General features: G+C 35.2%; 1 protein-coding gene across 7 annotated transcripts in view; it reads right to left on the bottom strand.

The window, feature by feature from the left end:
- Window positions 1-21,376, bottom strand: part of CSMD1 (CUB and Sushi multiple domains 1) — a 1,150,295-nt gene that overhangs the window by 154,283 nt on the left and 974,636 nt on the right. For all 7 annotated transcript variants that reach the window (XM_048078081.2, XM_048078083.2, XM_048078082.2 and 4 more), the window contains 5 exons: window positions 20,356-20,480; window positions 19,669-19,765; window positions 15,414-15,518; window positions 4,471-4,589; window positions 718-787 (listed from right to left, as the gene is read on the bottom strand). In XM_048078081.2, coding sequence (XP_047934038.1) covers window positions 718-787; window positions 4,471-4,589; window positions 15,414-15,518; window positions 19,669-19,765; window positions 20,356-20,480 — 516 coding nt within the window. The remainder of the gene's footprint in view (window positions 1-717; window positions 788-4,470; window positions 4,590-15,413; window positions 15,519-19,668; window positions 19,766-20,355; window positions 20,481-21,376) is intronic.

Below are 21,376 nucleotides of genomic sequence, written 5' to 3'. Positions count from 1 at the left end.
GGACAGACTGGGAGAAGAACTCATGGAAAGCAGCCCTGCAGAGGGTTCTGGGGGTTCTGGTGTATGAAAAACTCAACATGAGCCAGCAGCGGGCGCTTGCAGCCCAGAAGGCCAACTGCATCCTGGGCTGCATCAACAGAGGAGTGGCCAAGGGAGGGCACTGTTCCCCTCTACTCTACCCTTGTGAGGCCCCATTTGGAGTGCTCCGTCCAGGTCTGGGGCCCCCAGCACATGAAAGATGTGGACCTGTTAAGCGGATCCAGAGGAGGGCCACAGGGATGATCAGAGAGGCTGAGAGAGCTGGGAATGTACAGCCTGAAGAAGAGAAGGCTCTGGGGTGACCTCGTTGCCTTTCAGTACTTAAAGGAGGCTTATAAAAAAGATAGTGAGCGACTTTTTACTCAGACAGATAATGATAAGACAAGGGAGAATAGTTTTAAACTAAAAAAAGAGTAGGTTTAGATTAAACATTAGGAAGAAACTCTTCACTCAGAGTGTGGTGAGGCACTGGAACAGGTTGCCCAGAGAAGCTGTGGATGCCCCATCCCTGGAGTATGTTCAAGACCAGGTTGAATGGGGCCCTGGGCCACCTGATCTAGCAGGTGGCATCCCTGTTCATGCAGGGGGTTGGAACTAGGTGATCTTTAAGGTCTTTTCCAAGCCATTCTATAATTCTGTGATGTTCAGAACACAATGTAAACAAGTAAGTATCCATACCAATGCAGAGAGGAGATGGATAGTTCCAACGTCGAACTGTTCCTGGCATACAAGAAATATGAGAACGGCCCTGTTTGGAAAGGGAAAAATATGAGATTTTAGATACTCATTATGGGACCTGCCAGCAAGGCAGACTTACAAAGGACCTCCTGGCTTATCACGTACATCTTTTCATATATCGAACAACTGCATTATAATCACTTTCATGAATTTGTTAAACTATTTTCAAATACTTCAGCTTTCATCATCTTTTTCTGCTGGCTAAATGTTCTGAAACGCTCTTCCTTTGATAACTTGAAATCCTCTTCAAAATTTCAGACTAAATGTAAGGCTGGTTACGAGAGAGAAGCAGCTGACTGTGCATTCATATGGTCAAATCAGTTCACTCCCCATTTCATTCCAGGGCCCTGGTCCACAGTGTAAGCATACAAGTTCACCTTCAGGCTGCAATCTGGAATGAGTCAACCATTGCTCTGAGAAGTACAGACAGAGAAAAATTTGTTCCACATCTGCTTGCTACAGATGGTATGGATGTGGACCATGCCAAAAAAGTCATCCACAATTACCAGCAGGCCTTGAACTCTCACATACCCTCACAATATGACCCACTGCACACATGCAGTATCTTGGCAGACAGCTATAAAAGTACAAGTGCCTTTTTATTTAGCTGTCATGTTTAATTTATTCTGCCTATTTTGAAGAAATATCCCAAGAACCAAGCAGAAAATCTCATGGTAGCTAGAAGTGAAAAATGTCGTGGCTGTAATCTGCAAAACCTACTCCCACATACACTTCAGGGTGGCTGCCCTGAAACAGCTGCAAAATGCTCTCAGCTTTAGTTGTACCAGCAACAGTTCAAGCTGAAAACTTAACAGTAGCAAAAACAAAAGCCTTTTTTTTTTTTTTTTTTTTGTAATTTCTCTCCTCTGAGGAACTCAGTTTATGCATTCTGCTGTTGGAATGCAATAGCTGAATAAATAAACTGGCATGAGTGAAAGAGTCTGATATAATGAATGAGATATGGACTGAGAGCCAGGTATAGTTCTGGTGTTAATAGTTTGGATATACAAAATCGGAAGAGTCACATCTCTTGTTTGTTTTTATAAAGTGTATTAAGAGCCTGATAGTTAGTAAGGTAACACATTTTATCAATATATTATGAAATTTTATTTAAATATTAATTGTCCAAAGCAATCCAATTCTCAGGAAAATAAGATTGAGTAACTAAACTAGTAAGAAAATACATTTGATGAATTTGTTTTCACATTACTTGTTATGTTTACAAAAAAAAGTAACCATACTAATTTGAATAAGGTTCATACAGAATTGTATTGAATTATATGGGATAAAACTATCTTAAATAATCATTTAGTTAAATATGTTTAAACAACCTCTGAAATACAAACTGAAGCATTTTGGAAAAAAATACAAGTAAAAAAATCACATTAAAATTGACAAAAAGTATTTTTCTTATGAGAATAAACTTTTTTAATTTAAAGGAAAAATATCTGTGCACTTATTGTGTGATTTTAGTTACTTGCAAAATGGATGAAGTTTTGAATAATTTACTTAATTCAATATTTCCTGGTTTATTTTATCCTCTCTTCCCCGTCTTCTGTGATTGCATTTCTCTGATGTGAGCTGGGGTTAGGGAAGCCATAATTTAACTACGACAGTCATGTAAAAACTAAAATGGCCTATAAAAGATCTTTTGAAAAATAAAGTGAAATGATTCCTCTGGTTTCAAGCCTCCTTCCAACAAGAGCACACTCTGATTTCAGTCTTTCAAAGTTCCCTCCTGGGGGAAGACACTTAATCCTACAGCTAGCAATTACCTTTCTTATGCATCTCCAGGTAGTAGTTTAAGCTCTATGACTTTTCTGGTAAGTCTCAATTATAAACTAGTCCACACCTGATTGTTATTGCTAGCTGTGAATAAGTTCTCTAAAGACCGGGGGCAAATTCATATCTAGAGTGGGGGGAAAAAAAAAAAAAACATACAGAAATATGTATGGATATGCAAAGTTATGCTTGGTCTATACTTGTTGAATAGCAAATATATTGTGCCTCACAGAACTTTACTTTCATTATTTATATATTTTTTATTTGGAGCCATTTTTCTTCATCTTGGCTGAGCAACATCTGATACATAAATTTGTGTGTACTTTCTTACAGTAAAGTATAGATATCATACAGTACAGTACAGATATCCTCATTACTATCTTGAAAAGGTTCATAGTCTTTCCTATTTATTCATATTATTTATTTATATTTATTTATATTTATTTATATTTTGAATTTAGTCATTGAAAACTCTTCTTATGCTTAAGACAAGATCGCAAAACCATTTTTTTATATTAGTCAGATTCCACAGTTAGTACTAAATTTGTCTGTGTGGAAATAGAATTAAGAAGTCATGTTAGGGAACAATATGCAATGAAATTTTAAGGAAGTACTTCATTATAGAATCCCTCTAAGTATAAAAACATAAGTGCAGTTAGTCATATTCACGGACCACAGAAAAGATACACACAAAAGACATCTTGTGGGTTTGTGATAGTGATATACACATTGAACTGAGCATTACCACAGATCAGCTTCTTATATGCAGATCTCTTTGATACAAACACATGATTATTTTATACTAATACTGTATTTTTTGAAATCACACTTTAGAATTTGCTCTAAGTAAAAATAGGTCCAAAACATCAAGACAGGGATAACAACGTGTATCTTCAAAAAGTTTCTGATACACATTCCTACTATTTCTGAAGTATTCCTTCATTCTAATGTGAATGAATCCACCTCAATATTTCAGTAATACTATTTTCAGTATGGACAGAAAATTCAATAAGACTGTATCTTGAGGGTTTATCTATATCTAATACATGTCGTAAAAAACAGAACCATACCCTTTTTTTCATATGCAAAATTCAGATGTTTCATAGCTGAGAAAGTAGGGAGAGAAGATCATGCAATATCATAGGCAGTACAAGTAGGAGTCAATCCATCAAACCTAAACAGTGTAATATTAGATATCCATGCTAACCTTTTGATATCTTAATCAGTGAAGAAAGGTGAAACTTTCAGAGGAGGTACCTGTCCTAATAATGAACAGTCTTAGGATGAGTCATTTTTTGGAGGTGGGTCTACTGTGGGAGCATAAACAGCCAATTCAGATTAGATAAGCTGGTTTTCAGATGGAATAAATTGGATTAGATGTTATTCCATCTCAAGAGGAATCAGTTAGCCTAAGTTAATTTTCTCTCTTTGTTGTATCAGATCACTGCTATAGGCTATACCAAATAATCAGGTATTTGACTGTTTTCTGAGCAGAATAGGAAATCCCATTACATGTCTCTACCACCATGGCTAAAATTTCACTTAGAAGAACTACTTCCAAAAAATGGAAAAACACAGTATAGTTTCAATAAGTATAGTACTAAAATCATTTTCTAGATAAAATATTTTAGCCATGTCATTTCCTTGTCCATTTGATGCCTTTTACTCCTCAATAGTATTTTAAGATATAAGACACACAAGATGTGCCAGACAGATTTACTGAGGGCCCAACATGCTATGAACACTCATGGTTTTATATTGTTGGAATACTCATAGAGTCTAATTAAATCACCTATATTCACACACTAGAGACTCTATTAAAAAAGCTTTTGGTAGATTCTGGTACCATTCTGTTGCATTATTCCACAGTGTATATTTTGAAGACAATGAAAGAAAGAAAAAAAGAAATACCTGTAATGTATATCCTGGCTCACACTGAAATGACAAAACATCATTCACCATGTATCTATCTCCTGATTTGATCCCATTGCTAGGAATTACTGGTTCTGGACAGGCAGCAAGGCCTACAGCTGAGGAAAGTAAAAACAAAACAAAAAGCATAAATTAATAGACATCTCTTTGTTGATATTTTCTAATTAACTCTTTCAACAGCATAATTTGTTTTTAACAGAACATTAATTAAAATGTATTTCAACATTAAACTGTACTGTTGTTTAAAGCACAGAGATTTTCAGAACTACTCTGCAAAATACAAATGGTATGACTGAAACACAAAGATTATACACTGCAACTGTACCAATTATCATGTCATGTTGATATGACATACTACATCATTTTATTGTCTTCAAACAGTATGTTAATTCTAGGATATTATATATATATCTATATTTAACTTCTGCTCTTTTCCTTTTAGTGAGAGAAACAGAGAGAAAGTACATATGTATGTGCTCTCTTTTCAGCAACAAAAGAGGAAAACTGAGGTTAGATGGTTAGATAGCTAGAGACCAGGGGTATTCCTTATGTTTAGACAATTTGATCTCATACGTTGACTATAAAGAAGTTCAGACATCTGAAATTTAGAACTTTAAACCTGAAACTAAATCTTTGCATAGGTGTGACAGAACAGTCTCTGTTCTTAACTATTTTTAGCCAGGTGTTAGCAAGCAGAAGATTAGCTTTATAAAAACTATCCATGACTGGTAATTTCTCAGATGTGTTCCCCTACATTTAGCAACCCAACCTAGCAATTTACGCTTTTTGCCAAGTATATATCACTTTTATCTTTTTCGCCTGTCTAAGGATTTAGTCAACAGAACACAAAATTACATATCAACTCAGCTATCTACGCTAAAATGCTTCCAATGATAAAGACAGTTGACAAGATGCTCATTGGATTCGAAAATCTCATGTTTTTAAGATTTGTTTTGCAAACAAAAGGACCACTAGAAATAGTTTGTTAGTTTATGGTCTGATTACAAAATCTCATTTCACAGAAGTTTGAGATAGCTTTTATATATTCTCCTGAAATTGTTGTTGCTGAGCCATTTTTGTTTCTTTCTGGAAATAGGTTCCATAGCCATTTACGTTCTTTCTATGTCCTGTGTCCTTGAGTCTTACTACATTTCATTTTTTTCAGGTATTAGCAGTGATAATGGCAAGCCAAACTAATGCTGAATGACAGCTATTAAGCTATGAAGTACAATCTTTAAAACAACTGCTGCAAGAGTCATTAAACTAAACATTTTCTAATTAACACATAAAGAATTATTTAAGAGTTAAAAGCTACAAGATCCCTCTGAAGTACTTTTGTAATGCAATGTATAATTTAAGAAAATATCTGAACTCAATTTAAAGATATTCAGAAATTGCTACCACAGAATTTACAAATGTTGGCATTCTAACAATATCAGCAACTTTCAAACAATGTTATGGTGACTCCATGTGTCGAATAGGGACTTCATGGTCATTATGAACTATAATGTTTAACATAGGCATGAGAATAATATCATCGTTAACCTTAATGGTTTTGTTTTAGTTGCAGTTTCCTAGTATCATTCCTTGGTCAACCACTCTGTGTTCCATAATACCATAAATGTGCCCGTGTCTGAACAATTTCTTTGGGTATGTATAGGCACTAAATAGCCATGATCTGCACCCACACAAACTGCCTCTTTTCTCAAGTATTAAGTAAAAGGTAGCATCTTATTTCAAAAATTACTACACTATATAGACTACTGTTTATTAATTTTAGACCACTTCTTTATTAATTATTGTTATTTATTTATTGTTAATTAATTTTAAAAATTATTTTTTTGCTTTTATTCATACAGAACTCAAGCAAATCAAGATGCATTTCTGAATTTCCTTACCCTTCTTACTCTTGAATAGAAAATAAAGTAAAATAAAGTAAAATAAAATAAAATAAAAGATATGCTCCAAACACACCATTATTAAGCAAATAAGCCCCTAACAAAGACACTGTGATTAAATGCTTTTAGATCGAGATGTACTTGATGAATTCTATGAATATAAATTTGAGATTTACTTCTTGTCTTCAAGAAATTCATGCTTTGGTTGAACTCAGAATTGTGTGTGTTGAGAATTACAGGTCTGCAGTCTAAATTTGTATCAAGTTATTTTTGCAGATTTTACTGAGTCACAGAAATAGTTTTGTAACAGTGACTGCATGGCAATACTAATAATGCGCTTACAATATAGCTCTTTCTGTCATTAGTTAAATAGCATACAGAATTGAAATAGACTATAATCAAAAGAAAAGCTTCAAAGTCATTTTCTGTTCAACTGTTAGATATGGTATGACGCTACATTATTTATCTTAACATTTTAATAATTTGATAAAAATCTTTCTGTTTTTTGCTTTATATTATTGCTACTATTCCTTTGGAATAATACTCATAGAATATTCTATTAGAATATCAAAAACCAGTATGCAAAACCAACTCATAATTTACTTTATTTGATCCACATGACATTAAGAAGCAATATTACTTCCTCAAAAGAAAAGAGAAAGTTGGAAACAGAGTAAAATATTTTCAGTCCTCAGCCCCATCATTCATTACATAATATTAGCCTATAATATTTACTTTTGAATAGGAGAACAAAAATAATATGCTCTGTCTTGCTCTTTTCAGCAAAACTATTTACTTGGTATAGTAACATTTCAATTTAACTTTAACTTGTCATAGAGTTCTGTAAAAATCTATGGTATGAAAACTAACATTTTCAAACTGAAATGATTCTAAAACATTCTGATTACAACTGATACAAAAATCTAATGAATGTTTCAGAGAAAGCAAACAAAATTCAGTATCTGGGGACAAATGAAAGAACTTAAATATCCATGACTTTGAAATACATTAAATGAGATTGTATGTGAACAGTCAGTAATAGAGGGAAAACATGTAAAATGTCAAGTCTAAGCAATCAAAAAAGGACAAGGATTGCTTAGTGCATGCTCTTCAGAGCTCTGCTTCTGCTATGCAGTACAAGAGAGAACACATCAACGTCAAGAATGATAACCCTCTTCCTGACCTTCTTCCACTTACTGCCTGATAAATACTTTCTTGGCCTCTGCTGTGCCATAAGACAAACATGCCTCACTTCCATAATTATATACATGCCTACAATTACCTCAAATTCTGTCCAAACATCACTGCCATTGATGGCAGAAAGAAAATCCTTGCTGGCATATCTGACAATATGAATGCCCATTAGTGTCCATTTCAGAAAGCTGCAAACTGCGCAATACAAGAATTTCTTGACAGCATGACCCAAAGTCACTGGGCTTTCTTTTTTGACTTCCTCCCTCCCACCCTTATGTGGCTAACTGAAACATATTGTTATTACACTACAAACATTAAGCTGGAGTTACTTCTATCTGTTTTGATGCTGGTGTGTACCAGCAACCCAAGTTGTTCTTTCCAAAACTGCATGCTTCAGACACCAGCCTTGAAAATGCATTTACCTTACTGCATTACTGTGAGAGAGGTCAGATTCTCTTCAACAGCCAGAAAGGTGTATAGATATACTGACAGGATCTAGACCTATTAAATTACAATTTCCTCATTTATGACTCACGCCTGCTTTAATAATGGGAAAAGATCTAATTGTGTGAAAGATCTTAATCTGGACCAACAAATAAACATACAAACAAACAAACAAAAATACCCCCTGCTATTTAGAAGTATGTTTTCTCTTCTAGTCTGATCTTATCCTTCAATTTATTGAGATCTTTAAGAAATGCTACAAAAATATTCATAGTTCTCTCCATTATCTCAGTTCCTGAGAACCTTTAGCACTTGAAAACACACGACTGAAAAGCTTCAGAAAAAGAGAAAGTAATTAAAAGTATGCTTATTTTATTGCATGTATTACATCATCTTGGTATACTTGTAAAACAAAGGCTTATAGGAAGAATGACACCGAATCGTGCCGTGTGTCTTAATTCAAGGTAATAAAGCTAGATGACATTATTAAAAAACTGACTGCATAAAAGCAGGATTTTTATTGAACTATTTTAATTATAATCATTTAATTTAGATATATTTACACAAACTTTTAGAGAGGTTTGTGGCCCAAACCTATGTGTCTATGTTCACCATATGTTAAGCTCTTAGAAAAGCAAAACTGACTTCAACTGAGAGGTTCAAGCAGGGTGTTGTGTGAGCAAATACTCATTATTTTCAGACATTTATTATATTTTATTTTTGTTTGTGTATTAAATTAAATACTGAAACTACTAGAATTAATAAATGAGATTTTAAGACTAGGCTTGAAACTTCAGTGCCTACAAATGCAATTGAATTAAACAGACATTTCTAAACCATACTGTTTGGATAGTTTCTTCCTTTGTTCATTAAAATTAAAATGAATTCAATCAAAGGGCAGGAATATTTATTCTTCCTACTGCTGTATGTACTGGAAATGCAACACAGCACATTTCCTTTGGACTTGCTGGTAGTTGTGAAAATAATTGTATTTTTCATTCTACCACGGTTTGGGAGAAAAACACGCATATGAAAGATTAGTTTGAAAGATTATTTTCTGTCTTTCCTACAGTTATCTTTTGCATACTTTTTACTGCTTTGTTTGTCACCGCACGTTACTGCAATCAGTTTAACACCTATAATCCTTCTGAAATAACAAGAAACAATGCCACACAGTGGCTCTCAACAATACTTTTTATACTATGATCAGAATTACGTTTTTCTAAGGCACTGACCAATTCCTTCTCTTGATTTGGCTGAGTTCATGTATATGGTATTCTTAAAAAATGAACAAACAAACAAAAATGTCATAGCATACCCTAGCATACAAATTAGGTAAGACCACTCAACTTGGACAACTAACTCATACATGTATTTTTGATGCCTAGCATAAAAAACATCCTAAGCTAAATGACTAAATTGTATTAGTCACCAGAAGACTTGTGGGGTTTTGAAGGCTGCAAGGGGAACATGCTGTCTGCCTAGGTTAGACATGAGCAAAGGTTTACAGAAGCAGACTGACCAGAACATTCTCATGGAAATAAAGACATACACAGAAAGAACGCTCAAATAGAGATGACAAGAGTAACACATCGTTAAAAGCAATGCACCTTTTCAAGAAATAAAACAAGGCTTATTAAATTATTTAAATTAACTTGAAATATTTAGCATTTAAATAAGCTGTGAGCAGAAGCTGAATCTTTTATAAAGTATTTATGAAGTTTTATAAAGTTACTTTAAAAAAGCAATATGCAGTGTGGAATATATGTGATCATATAAAAGTAAATTAAGTATATTTTATTGAAATAAAGCTATTTTCCCTAACATAGTAACCTAAATCCAGGCATGCTTATCGCATTCACACTTCTGAAAAATACATTTTTAAGTAGAAGTTCCCCTCCATTTATTCTATTATACAAATGTGATATATAATATCTATTCTAGATAAATAATTTCTCTTCTGAATAAATAATTTAAGGACACTTAAGGACACTCTCCTCTGTTTCTCTTGCTCCTTGGAATTTCTTCTGGGATGGAGGGAATGTTCCTAAGTGATCCTCACTTATTACTGTCTTAATGAAAATTATTTTCTTACACATTTCTGGAAATCTGTCCTCCATCTTTGAAACATTTTTTTCTCCTATGTCACTCAATTTCCTTTTCTTGTGACTGCATAAAATAAAGGAGAATTCTTCTACATTAAACTGCAGAATTGATGAATGGGTTCAAAATCTATTGCTTTTCCTCTGTCCTCAGCAAAGACCAACTGAAAGAAGATAAGATAGTGGGTTCCTGAAAAGCAGCTACTGACAATTGACAAAAAGTACGAAAGAAGACCTTTTGCTACCTGCAGTGACTTGCACCCACCTTACTAATTCTCAGAGGAATATCCTTGTAAGCAAAGTATACAGAGAATTTCAGCAACAGGAAAGGAGAGAAACTCTCAAGCTGTCTCCTCCATTCTATAAACTTTTCAAACGTGTTCTGGAACAAAACTGAAAACCACGTACTCCATCACCCACTTAAATATCATGACCAATAGCTTACATTCTAAAAAACCCAAGTCCAGCTCTGTCCTCTGTACTATTAAACATAGGTCTCTGGACCCCTCTATGGGGTGTCATAATTTTTGTACAGTTGTGTATTCCTTGTACATCTCATCTTAGTGTTCTACTACTTTTGATAAAACATTTAAATATAAGGTGAACCCAAATGATTGACCATTTTGCATAGTAACTAGAATGCTGATCCACATCCTGCTGCAGCTGTTTCATAAAACAGAACAGCCTTAAAAGTAGATATTGAAGACCCCCACTATCACTACTAAGACATTTTTGTGCCTGTGAAGCACCCCCTCAAAAATCAATTCAATCAAAAGGACATTTTTATTCCAAATTTTAAATTGACTTCTGAACCAAAGCTATTTATTTTTTTCCAGTGCTGCTTCAATCAGTAGGTGACTGAATGATCACAGGCTTCAGAATTCATAACCAAATACGAGCAATATTTGCACCTTTTTGCAGTGAGAAATATTTTGTTTTCTGCTTATTTGTTGGTCTAAAAAGGAGACTGCTCAATATAAATCAGTAACTTCTTGCTGTGTTGATTTGCTGAGTTTCTCTATTCACAGACACACACAGATATACTGTACTCCTGTTTGCCCTGCAGAGACCATATACCACACAAGAAAGCAAATTATTCTCTCCTGTCAGACTGTCAACAGAATAGTTAACTAAGCTCTGAATGCTGAATTTTGTTACCTTGACCTGCACTGTTGCATTTCTAAAAAACATTGGCATTGAAATATTGGCACCACTGAAGTCAATAGATGTTTTAGCAGAGCATGGTTGTGAGACTGACAATTAGGAGACAAACAAAAGCATAAATCCAACTGACCTTGCATGCTCCCAAACACTTTTTATTTGTTAACAGAATACATATTTTTTTTCAGAAGTTGCAGGGATAATAAAACTGATACAATAAAAGATAAAAATTGAACTTCAAAATGTTCATTGTACAGCAAATTCCTAGAATAAATTTGTACTTGTTTACACCACATACAAAATTACATTTTCACTGTAGGATAAAGGAGAGGATTGGGTAGGAAAAAGTATCTCTGCCAACACACTGATCAGCTGGGAAGGAGGGGTTCACCATGGGAAGGATGGGGAAGAAGATCACAACCTACATTTCTTTGAGGAAAAGTAAATGGGACAGAAGGCAAAAGGTGTGTGTTGATGCAATGAGAGAGAGACCTTTGGAAACATAAAAACAGGATGAAAGGACACTTGCCTCAAGTGTATATATACAAACGCATCCAGAATGGGAATTAAGCATGATGAACTAGAGCTCCACATACGGTCACAGAACTGCAACATCACTGGCAAAACTGAGATGTGATAGGACAGCTTGAATGTTGGGTAGTATGCTGGACAGGTAAAAGCTCTTCAGGAAGAGACAGGGAAGATCAGGGGATAGCCTTCCTTATGAAGAAGTTGAAAGGCATGGTACTTCTACATGTCAACGTATAGGTCAACAGATTGGGTGAGAGCTTGTGGATCAGGATCAGAGGAAACAAGAAGTATGACATTGTGGTAGGAATGTATTACAAACACCCAATTGGCGTGACAAAATAGACAAAGATATTTTAAAACAAGTTAAGGAAATCTCTGTATTACAGGTTCTGGTTCTTATCTGACACTGACATAACCTCCCTGACATAATTTGGAAGAGCAACACAGTGGAACACAACCAACCCAAGAGGTTTCAGGGTAGGAGGGTAGCTTCTTGATATAGGCACTGTGTGGGACAGTCAGGGCAATGCACAGCTGGATCTGATACAGACGAGAAGGAAATGGTTGGAGATGTATTGGCAGCCTTGGCTGCACTGACCATGAAACAGTGAAACTTAAGATACTACAGGGACTGAGAGTGCAGACCCTAGACTTTGTGTGTAGACTTCACCTTATTCTGGGAGTTGGTAGGCAGGATGTCATAGCATACTAACCTCAGAAGCTCCTCAAAGTTGCTTAGGGAAGTATACAAGTCTTTAAATACAGCATCCTTCAAGCATAAGAGTGGTCCATCCTTATACTCAGGAAAACAATCAGGGAGCTTATTGCAGAGCTCCTGTGCATAAAGGCAATATACAAGATGTGGAGGCTGGGAGAGACTGACAAGGAGAAATTTCAGAAATATCCACCAGCCACACATTTCAAATGGAGCTGGGATTTGCAAGGGACATATTTTTCTCTTGGTCTGTGTTTAGTGGCTGAGCAAACTACAAGATGGATGAGGATCAAGTGATTCTTAAGAAGATGCTGTTGAGAAAGATGGCTTTCTTAAGGATGCTGTTATCGCTGAAAGGATGAAGAATAGGGGATGTCACTGGCAAGCAGACAAAAGCTGACACTGCGTCCATCTTCAAAAAAAAAAAAAAAAAGAGCAAAAGGACATTTCAGGGGACTACAAGCCAGTCAGCCCCATTTTGGTCCCTGGGAAAATCAGAGACTGAATTCTCTCAGAATACATTTCTGGGCACCTGAAAAAGGTTATTTGGAAAAGAAAGCATGCACCATGCCTGACCAATCTCATTGCTTTCTGTGATAAAATGACCAGATCTATGAACAAAAGGAGAACAGTGGATATAATTTACATCTACTTCAGCAAAGCTTTTGACACCATTTCTCACAACATTCTTGTAGCTAAGTTTTGACATTACAGAATAACAGAATCATGGAATGGCTTGGGTTGGGAGGGACCTTAAGGACCATCTAATTCCACCACACCTGCCATGGACAGGGACACCTCCCACTAGACCAGGTTGCTCAAAGCCCCATCCAACCTGGCCTTAAACACTTCCAGGGATGGGGCATCAACAGCTTCTTTGGGCAACCTGTTCCAGTGCCTCACAATCCTCTGAGTAAATAATTTCTTAGTGATGTCTAATCTAAATCTACCCTTTTCTAATATAAAGCCTTTCCCCCTTGTCCTATCACCACCCTCCCTGACAAAAAGTCCCTATCGTGCTTTCCTGTAGGCCCCCTTTAGGTACTGGAAGGCCGCTGTAAGGTCTCCCTGGAGCCTTCTCTTCTCCAGGCTGAACAACTCCAACTCTCTCAGCCTGTCTGTACTGCTCCAGCACTTTGATCATCTTCATGGCCCTTCTCTGAACTCACTCCAAAAGGTCCATGTCTTTCTTATGCTGGGGGCACCAGAGCTGAAGACAGCACTCCAGGTGGGATCCCAGCAGAGCAGAATAAAGAGGGACAATAACTTCCCTTGACCTTCTGGCCATACTTCCTTTGATACAGCCCAGGATATGACTGGCTTTCTGGGCTGCAAGAGCACATTGCTAGCTCACTTTGTCAAAGTTGAAAGCAGCATTAAGAAAACAGGACTATGCTCATTCTTACTTCTAGAATATTTTAATGTCTTCCCTGCCAGTGGTGGGACCTTAAGAAACTACATGAAGTTGGTGCAAGAAGTAAAAGATGAAAAACTGAAAGGAAAGAGAACTTTGCCAAATAGTAGATTCTAAAATATTTCCTGCATAAACGATATTCATAGTCTCAATCTGCATAACCATTCTGCATCAAAAATAAACCCAACCCAACATGCTTGCATACAAATGCTTGAAATAAACAGGAAACTAAAGTGAAACATAAGACTATTTTGTGGGTTATGTTTAGTTTAAAATATTTGTCATGCGCTGAAAATTTGGTCTTTCAAAATTCTGTACATATTTAAATCTTATACATTTTTAAATCTCAATTCTAAATAGTGCTTACTAAAGATTATCCATGTGTTTACTTACTTATGTCCATTTCTTAAAAAGATGAGTAACAAGGTTATTATTTTGTCATTATCAGAATGCATGTAGTACATAAACTCAACTGTCAAGATGATTCTTAAATTCCCTATATAAGAAAACAGACCAGTTTATATCCAGAAATTAATGAGAATTTACTTTGTGACCTTAATCAGACTGTCACCTAGTCATTGCATTTTTTTAAAGACTAGAATACTCTGAACAATAACTATTTCCAGCTGAAAGAAATACCATGTAAGCACATGCTGAATTTACTATTTTTGTACAGCATTTAACGTTTTTGAGAGAAGGAATAATATAAATGTGCGTGTTTGAATTAAATATACTTATGTGAGGTAATCCATAGACATTTATAACACCAAAATTCTGTATTGTAGGACCAAGTTGCTCACAAAACATAAACACTTAATACATAAATACTGCAAAAATTGTCATCAACCTCCCTAGGTTCTTCTGCTCATACCACTAGTGATTTACCAAGAGAACTGTAGTGTTTTATTGTAGCTCTGAGATTATAAAGCTGTGTTAATTGTTGTTTTTTTTGGGGGGGAGGGGTGAGGCGAAGGATTGTTGTTTGTTTGCTTGTTTTGCAATTACATCAATTGTTGAAAGGAATTTGAAGGAAAGAAAAGAATAGCAAGGAAAATAAAGTGTTATCAGTTCTATTTTTTATGAACTGGCCAATGGTGAAACTAACTAATTTGTTCGTTGCTGTTATCTATATTTTAGACAAGTCAACAAGTCAAAATAAATATACAAGTAGACAAGTCAAAATAAATATACATATTAAACCCCGCATTTCTTGAATGTTGTCCTGAATTGCCATCTTAATTTGTTATATGGTGCTAATTTGTGAAAGCTGATTTCAGTAATCTCAAATATTACTTCATTTAAAATGTCGGTTTAATAGATGTCACTTATGTCAGGCTTGTGCTGAGTAGCGGTGGGAAGTCAGGGGAAACAAACAAACAAACAAAGAAACAACAATATAAGTGTTCTCCCTGTCCATATGCACACGTTCTCCTGAGAAAGTTTCAAAGAGCGAGAAGTCTTACTTTTGTATTCCAGGTGAAAACCAGCTGCTGCCACGCTAATATCAGAGTGGAAATGTAGATAAAGCTGATTGGAAGTGCTATTCAACAATGCTGGCACAGTTGTACCTAGAAAAATAAAAGTTATTGAATAAACTGTTATATCATAGTTTTTTATTGAAAAACAGACAAACAAACAAAACCACACCGTAATCAGAACTGAACCAGACAGGCTCATTTTCTTCTCATTATCTGCATGGTAATAAGCTTAACTGCCATTTGACTTTTTTCCACTTGTATAAAAAATAGCAGCACAGAATAGAGCAGACAGTCTGGACATTTTGTCTGTATCCTCTCCAGATCTTCTTCCAACTGTAATATTTCACCACTTATCTTAACTATGAGGGTATGACACGAAATGTAGATGTAGGTGCAGTGTGTTTAAAAAAAAAAAAAAAGACATACCAACTTTATTTATATAGCCAATTTTTAGAATCATAGAATAGTTGAAAGCAAAAAGTATTCAAATAACAATAATAATATTGTGTGTCACTGAATTCAGTGCATGCCATACAACAAGCTTATCATAACCTTCAAAGCATTGTTATTAGCATTGCTAAGTCTGACACCACATTTTTTCTTTGTTACCATATGACTGCTATGTAACTCATATCATAGAGTCTAATGCTGGCAAATCTACTAGGGCTAAAAATGACTTTTTTTTCATCTATCCTCAAAGATAGTATCGAGTAGCTAATGAACAGTGGTCATGTAAAAATATTTTCATTTCTTGTCAGGCATTTGCTGTTTCTATAGCAACTGTGCTCAGCCTAGGTATGAGCTTGAAATTCAGTCTTGAAAAGAAACTCCAGAAACAATTATCTTTGCATTTCTACAATCTAAACTAAGAAAGGTAAAAGCTTTTAAATCTAAAAATGTATTAAGCAAAATCTTGATATAAACAGTGAAGAGCTAAAAAGATTACAAGTTGGTCTTTTATAAATTATAGCTCTTTAAGGAATTCTTTACTGTCTGACATGGAAGCTCCAAGTACAGAAATTCACAGACAGTACAGAGCATTCATGTCACACAATACTTAGAGTGGAATACAGAAAACAGTGAAACATCTGGAAGGGAGGATTTTTCATGGTATCCAAACAGAATTTGAAATACATTTAAGGCTAAGGTGTCTGCTCAGTAAAGATGAGGATATTGACTCAGAATGACTGTCCTCTTCCTTTAACAAAATTGCTCTTCTGGCAGTAATGAATGCTATGCATTTCTGTTCCCTTGTAAGATCTGCTAACAAAAGGCTGACTAACACCTTTTTTTTTTTTTTTTTCCTGGATATGGTAAGAAAATTTTATTCTATTTATAAAAAACGGTGACCTTCCCAAATGGGAGAATTAATAGGTTTAGAGACAACCTCTGAAAACAGTCCCTTACTTCAAAAAAAATTACATGCATAACTTTATTTTTAAAACCTGGAAACATGTCTGTTTATGTAAGATTGATCAATAATAATACAATAAGAATTCTCTCTCTTATTAATAACACTGTTTAATTCAAGCACTTGAAAAGGCAACCGAGCTTCATTAATGAATCAAAAAACTCCTATACATGTATTTGGTCTTCAAATGGTATTGCTTTTATACAGTAACTGTTGTAAAAGCAATTACTTCAATGCTCATTTTATAAAGGCAGCATTATTTTCATTTCCTCATGAGCCAAAAGCACTCCTTTGATGAACCAGTAATACTGAAAACAAATGTAATTCATAGTTTTCCAATATTTCTGAATGGCTTCAGGTGTTGTCTCATGACATCTGGAAAATGTGGTCTCAAAAAGAAACGTCCCACTAAAAGGCATAACCTGTCAGTATTAGGCACAACTAACTTGGACACTATTGCTTCTCATGCCACAAGGGTACACTTGGAGAGAACCCCTCATGGCATTCACAATATCAGTCCTATTCACAACAGCACCTTTCCAAGACAGCTGTATGAAAATCCAGGTATTCTGCAACCAGAAGGACAGAAATACAAGGTATCTTTACATCTGTTAGCACATGGTCTCAGTATTTTTGTTATGGATTTGTATGTGAAGCTCCTATCACTTTCCCCTAAAATAGCATCTTCACATCACAAACATTACCATAGCGTAAAAAGAAGAAAAAAGCCCTAATATTTATGCCATTCACTGATAGATGATGACCCACAGGATTAATCCAAAAAGGTCAAGATGATTTGTTAGGGCTGCATTAACAAACAGCCCTTACTGGTCCTACCCAGGGTAGCCCCCTAGGGCCTCCCACCACCCCATTTCAGCCCCAAGGCTGTCAACCCCTGCCCAAGCAAAGCCACAGCTGAACCCATCTGCAGCTCCCTCTAGGCCTGCCCTGTCTGCCATAGGCCCTGACAAGCGGGGCCCACCCAGCGGCACATGTTTCGGCCTGGCCCCATCCCGCTCCCATTCCCAGGCAGGTGTCTGATGCCTGGGCTGGGACTGCCGTGGTGCCCCTGGCTGCCCTGCTCCTTGCTGGGGCACTGGGATGGGCCCTGGTGCCAGGCCCTGCCCCACAACACCCAACCCCAAGCAGCTGCCATTCTCTTCCATGCCCTGACTCAAAGAAATGGTAGAGTGACCTATCTTTGAGAAGTCTTCAATAAGAAACAGACTCCAATGAATTCACTTTCCCAATCAACTCTCTGATACTGTTTAGCAGCACAGTTCAGTAAATTCTTAGTAATTAGATGTACATCTGTACATTTTGAATGCATATTTTGAACACACATGAATTTTGGAGAGTGAATCAGCATAATCTGCAGACAACGGTTTTCTGCACGATTTACTGACACAGAAATGATGCCTGCTGAATTTTACTACTTATGAAACTATACCTGGAAGAAAGAATTCAGTTTTAATGTCACATTACTGGTTCAGTTTTGAGAACAGCAGATTTCATGCCATGTTTAAACACTATTATTTTCCTGCGCACACAAACATTCTTAGTATTGTCCAACATTCATATATAAATATGAATATAAATCTACAAAAAAAATCTAAAAAAAATATACATCTACAGTAAATCTCCTCTGGTACCCCATCTTCAGTGAAATATTTCTAATAAAAAGAAAAAATGTCTTTTTCAATTTCCCTTGAAATTAGGAAGATTTTTAAGCTAAATCAAGATGACACACTTTTAGTGGAGGATAAGAAAATATTTTGAATCTTGAGAACCAGTAATTTTCTCACAAACCTATATTAAATAGCCCTGTTAAATAGAACGTTGCTAAATGGATCATTTAATCAGTTCTTTATCCACCAGGTCAAAATATTTGCCACATATTTTAACTGTCAAAAGCTAATTGCATCTCATAATCTCTTTCTTCATTATTGCCAATTTAATATGCAGTGTAATTGCTAGCATTTAATATGAAATGTTATAGTATTTTAATATTTATATTTTGAGGTGCAATCATATCAATTTAATTCAATACCCAAATAAATAATATGTTGGGTTTCTTCTATTTGATCATTCATTTCCTTACATAGTCCAAATACATCTACTCTCTCAAAGTTTGTGTAGTACCCAGAGAGGCAAATTTCCACAAGATGATTTGGCTACACCAGAATCAGATCAGGCTTGGAATAGTTTGTGAGTTCGGCATGCAATTCATGACTTAAGATCATATAAGATATTTTTTCTCTTGGCTAGGTTTACAGAGCATGTTCTTACTATAAAAAAAAGTCTCATAAAAAAGGAGTAAAACCATGTATGCCTAATGTATATGTGAAACGAGAAATGACATGGTTTGTTATGTCCCAGTTGTAGCAGTTTGTTTTGTTCTCTAAGGTCCAGTGAGTTTTGATGAACATAGAATGGTTTATCTTTTTCCTGGAAAAAACATGAGCTAAAAAGGATAAGCTAAGTCAAAGCTATCAAACGAAGTTCCTTGAATGTCAATACCACTTGCTATCACTATCTCTTCTCTATGGAAGGTGTGGGTGAGACAGATTTTTTTTTTTTCCAGAAGTATCATCACCTAGATCCCTGTTATGAAAGCTAAACACTTTAGTATCATATTTGCTTCTGAAAATCTCCTTGAATATTTACACACATTTACAGCACCTGAAGTTTTCTCCCCAAAATGAGTTTCATAATTATATCATAAAAGATTTCAAACAAATATACTCCTTGTGTATGTGTGAGAACCAGCAATGTTCTCTCACACACCTATACATAGCCCTGTATGTTTATATCAAAGCATATCCATACCTGAAAAGCTCCCAAGACGTGGTGCTGTCATATCTCCACCATCATATATTTCAAGAGAGTCCCAATTATGTTCAGTGGCAAAGCTGATGACTTGGATCTGTAAAATGCCACCAAATAACTTTTTAAACCAACTTCTCTTATGTTTTTAAATGTTTTAGAAACAGCAAAATGAAAGGAGAACATGCCCCAAAGAGAATATAAATAAGCACGTCCAAGCAAACAAAAAAGGTAAATGAAACATTAACTTTTTAAGTTGTCTTAACTTTTAGCAAATATAAATTTGAGTAAGAAGGATTTTGCACATATGTTGCATGATTATAAATAATTATGCAAAGTGCAAATGAGAACATAACAACGACAGTTGAAGACTTCTCAAGTGCTTTAGTGATATCCTAGCAGATAGAAAGGGTTAGCATTTGCATATTGCATTGAAGGGCCTGCCTTCAGTATTTTACAGTTAAAAGAGAAACCCACTTGTTAATTATTTCGCATTCATGGCCCTATGTAAACAACAAAAATAAAGCTAACCAAAGAACAATACTGAGAAAAACAAAGCACAATCTGAAGTAGCCCTGAAATAATCTAATTGATTACTGTTTTTTGGCACTTCTAGAGAAATAAACATTTACTTTTTAAACTGAACCACAAAATACTTAATATTCCATGCTTGACAGAACATAGACTTGCCTGAATACCTGATCCCTCAGTCACTATGATTTTCCACACACAATTCAAGCTGTTACCATAAGGTTCAGGGTAACCTGGTGATAGAATAGTACCTCTCCGCTCAGTAAAATTCCCACTACATGGAACTGAAAGAAAGTATTATTATGAATTATTACAAAACCGTAACCATTTCAAAGAACAGAAAAATAATAATAATTTTACTAATAAGAAAATGATCGTAATTCTCTTTCGTAGTACAAACTCAAAGACATTTGTGAACTGAACTCAGAAAGCAATGTTATCTAAAATATATTAATGATATACAGCATAAGATACAACAGCATGAATAAATAAATCCAAACTGAACTTCGAGTGAGCACAGCCTTGCAGCTCAGCCTAGTCACATCTTACCAATGGGTAACTAACAACTGTAAAATAGTAACTTCGAATACAAGCATAATTGACAGAAATCCTGTGAACTAACCCCCAGCTTAAGATAGTTCTAACATTGGCCCTAGCTAGTAAAATGGTGTGGTTACATTAAATATTTTTAACATAATAGGAATTGCTTCTTTAAGGTCCAAGAAAACACAGCTAAGCTAACCAAAACCAGAATACACAGAAAATAGGACACCTATATTTATTCATAAAACACTCCAACTGATCATAGGGTAAATTCCTATAAATAGCAATTAGTTTGGGATATAAATCCAAGGAGGGGTGAAGAAAAACCTTTCAATATTTACAAACAAACAAACACAACAACAACAAGAAAACAAAGTTCTAAATATTATCTTATTGGAGGTATGTTGATAAACTAGAAAATTAGATATACTTAACAATGCCATCATTATTAATTATGCATTATGCTTCTACTTGAAAAAAGATACCATAATTCTATGGATGATAGAAATATACAACAAAGACTATATAATAAAACAGGTAAAGACACTTCTGGAGAATTAAAATATGTCCTGTGTTTCAAGCTGTAAATGAGTCATGAAAATAATGAATGTTCAAGAAAATGTGCACCACACTTGTT

Source organism: Anser cygnoides, chromosome 3 (assembly GCF_040182565.1).
Source record: "Anser cygnoides isolate HZ-2024a breed goose chromosome 3, Taihu_goose_T2T_genome, whole genome shotgun sequence".
Classification (NCBI taxonomy): Eukaryota; Metazoa; Chordata; class Aves; order Anseriformes; family Anatidae; genus Anser; species Anser cygnoides.
Note: the sequence above shows the minus strand (reverse complement) of the source record. Positions and strands in the feature narration are given on the sequence as shown.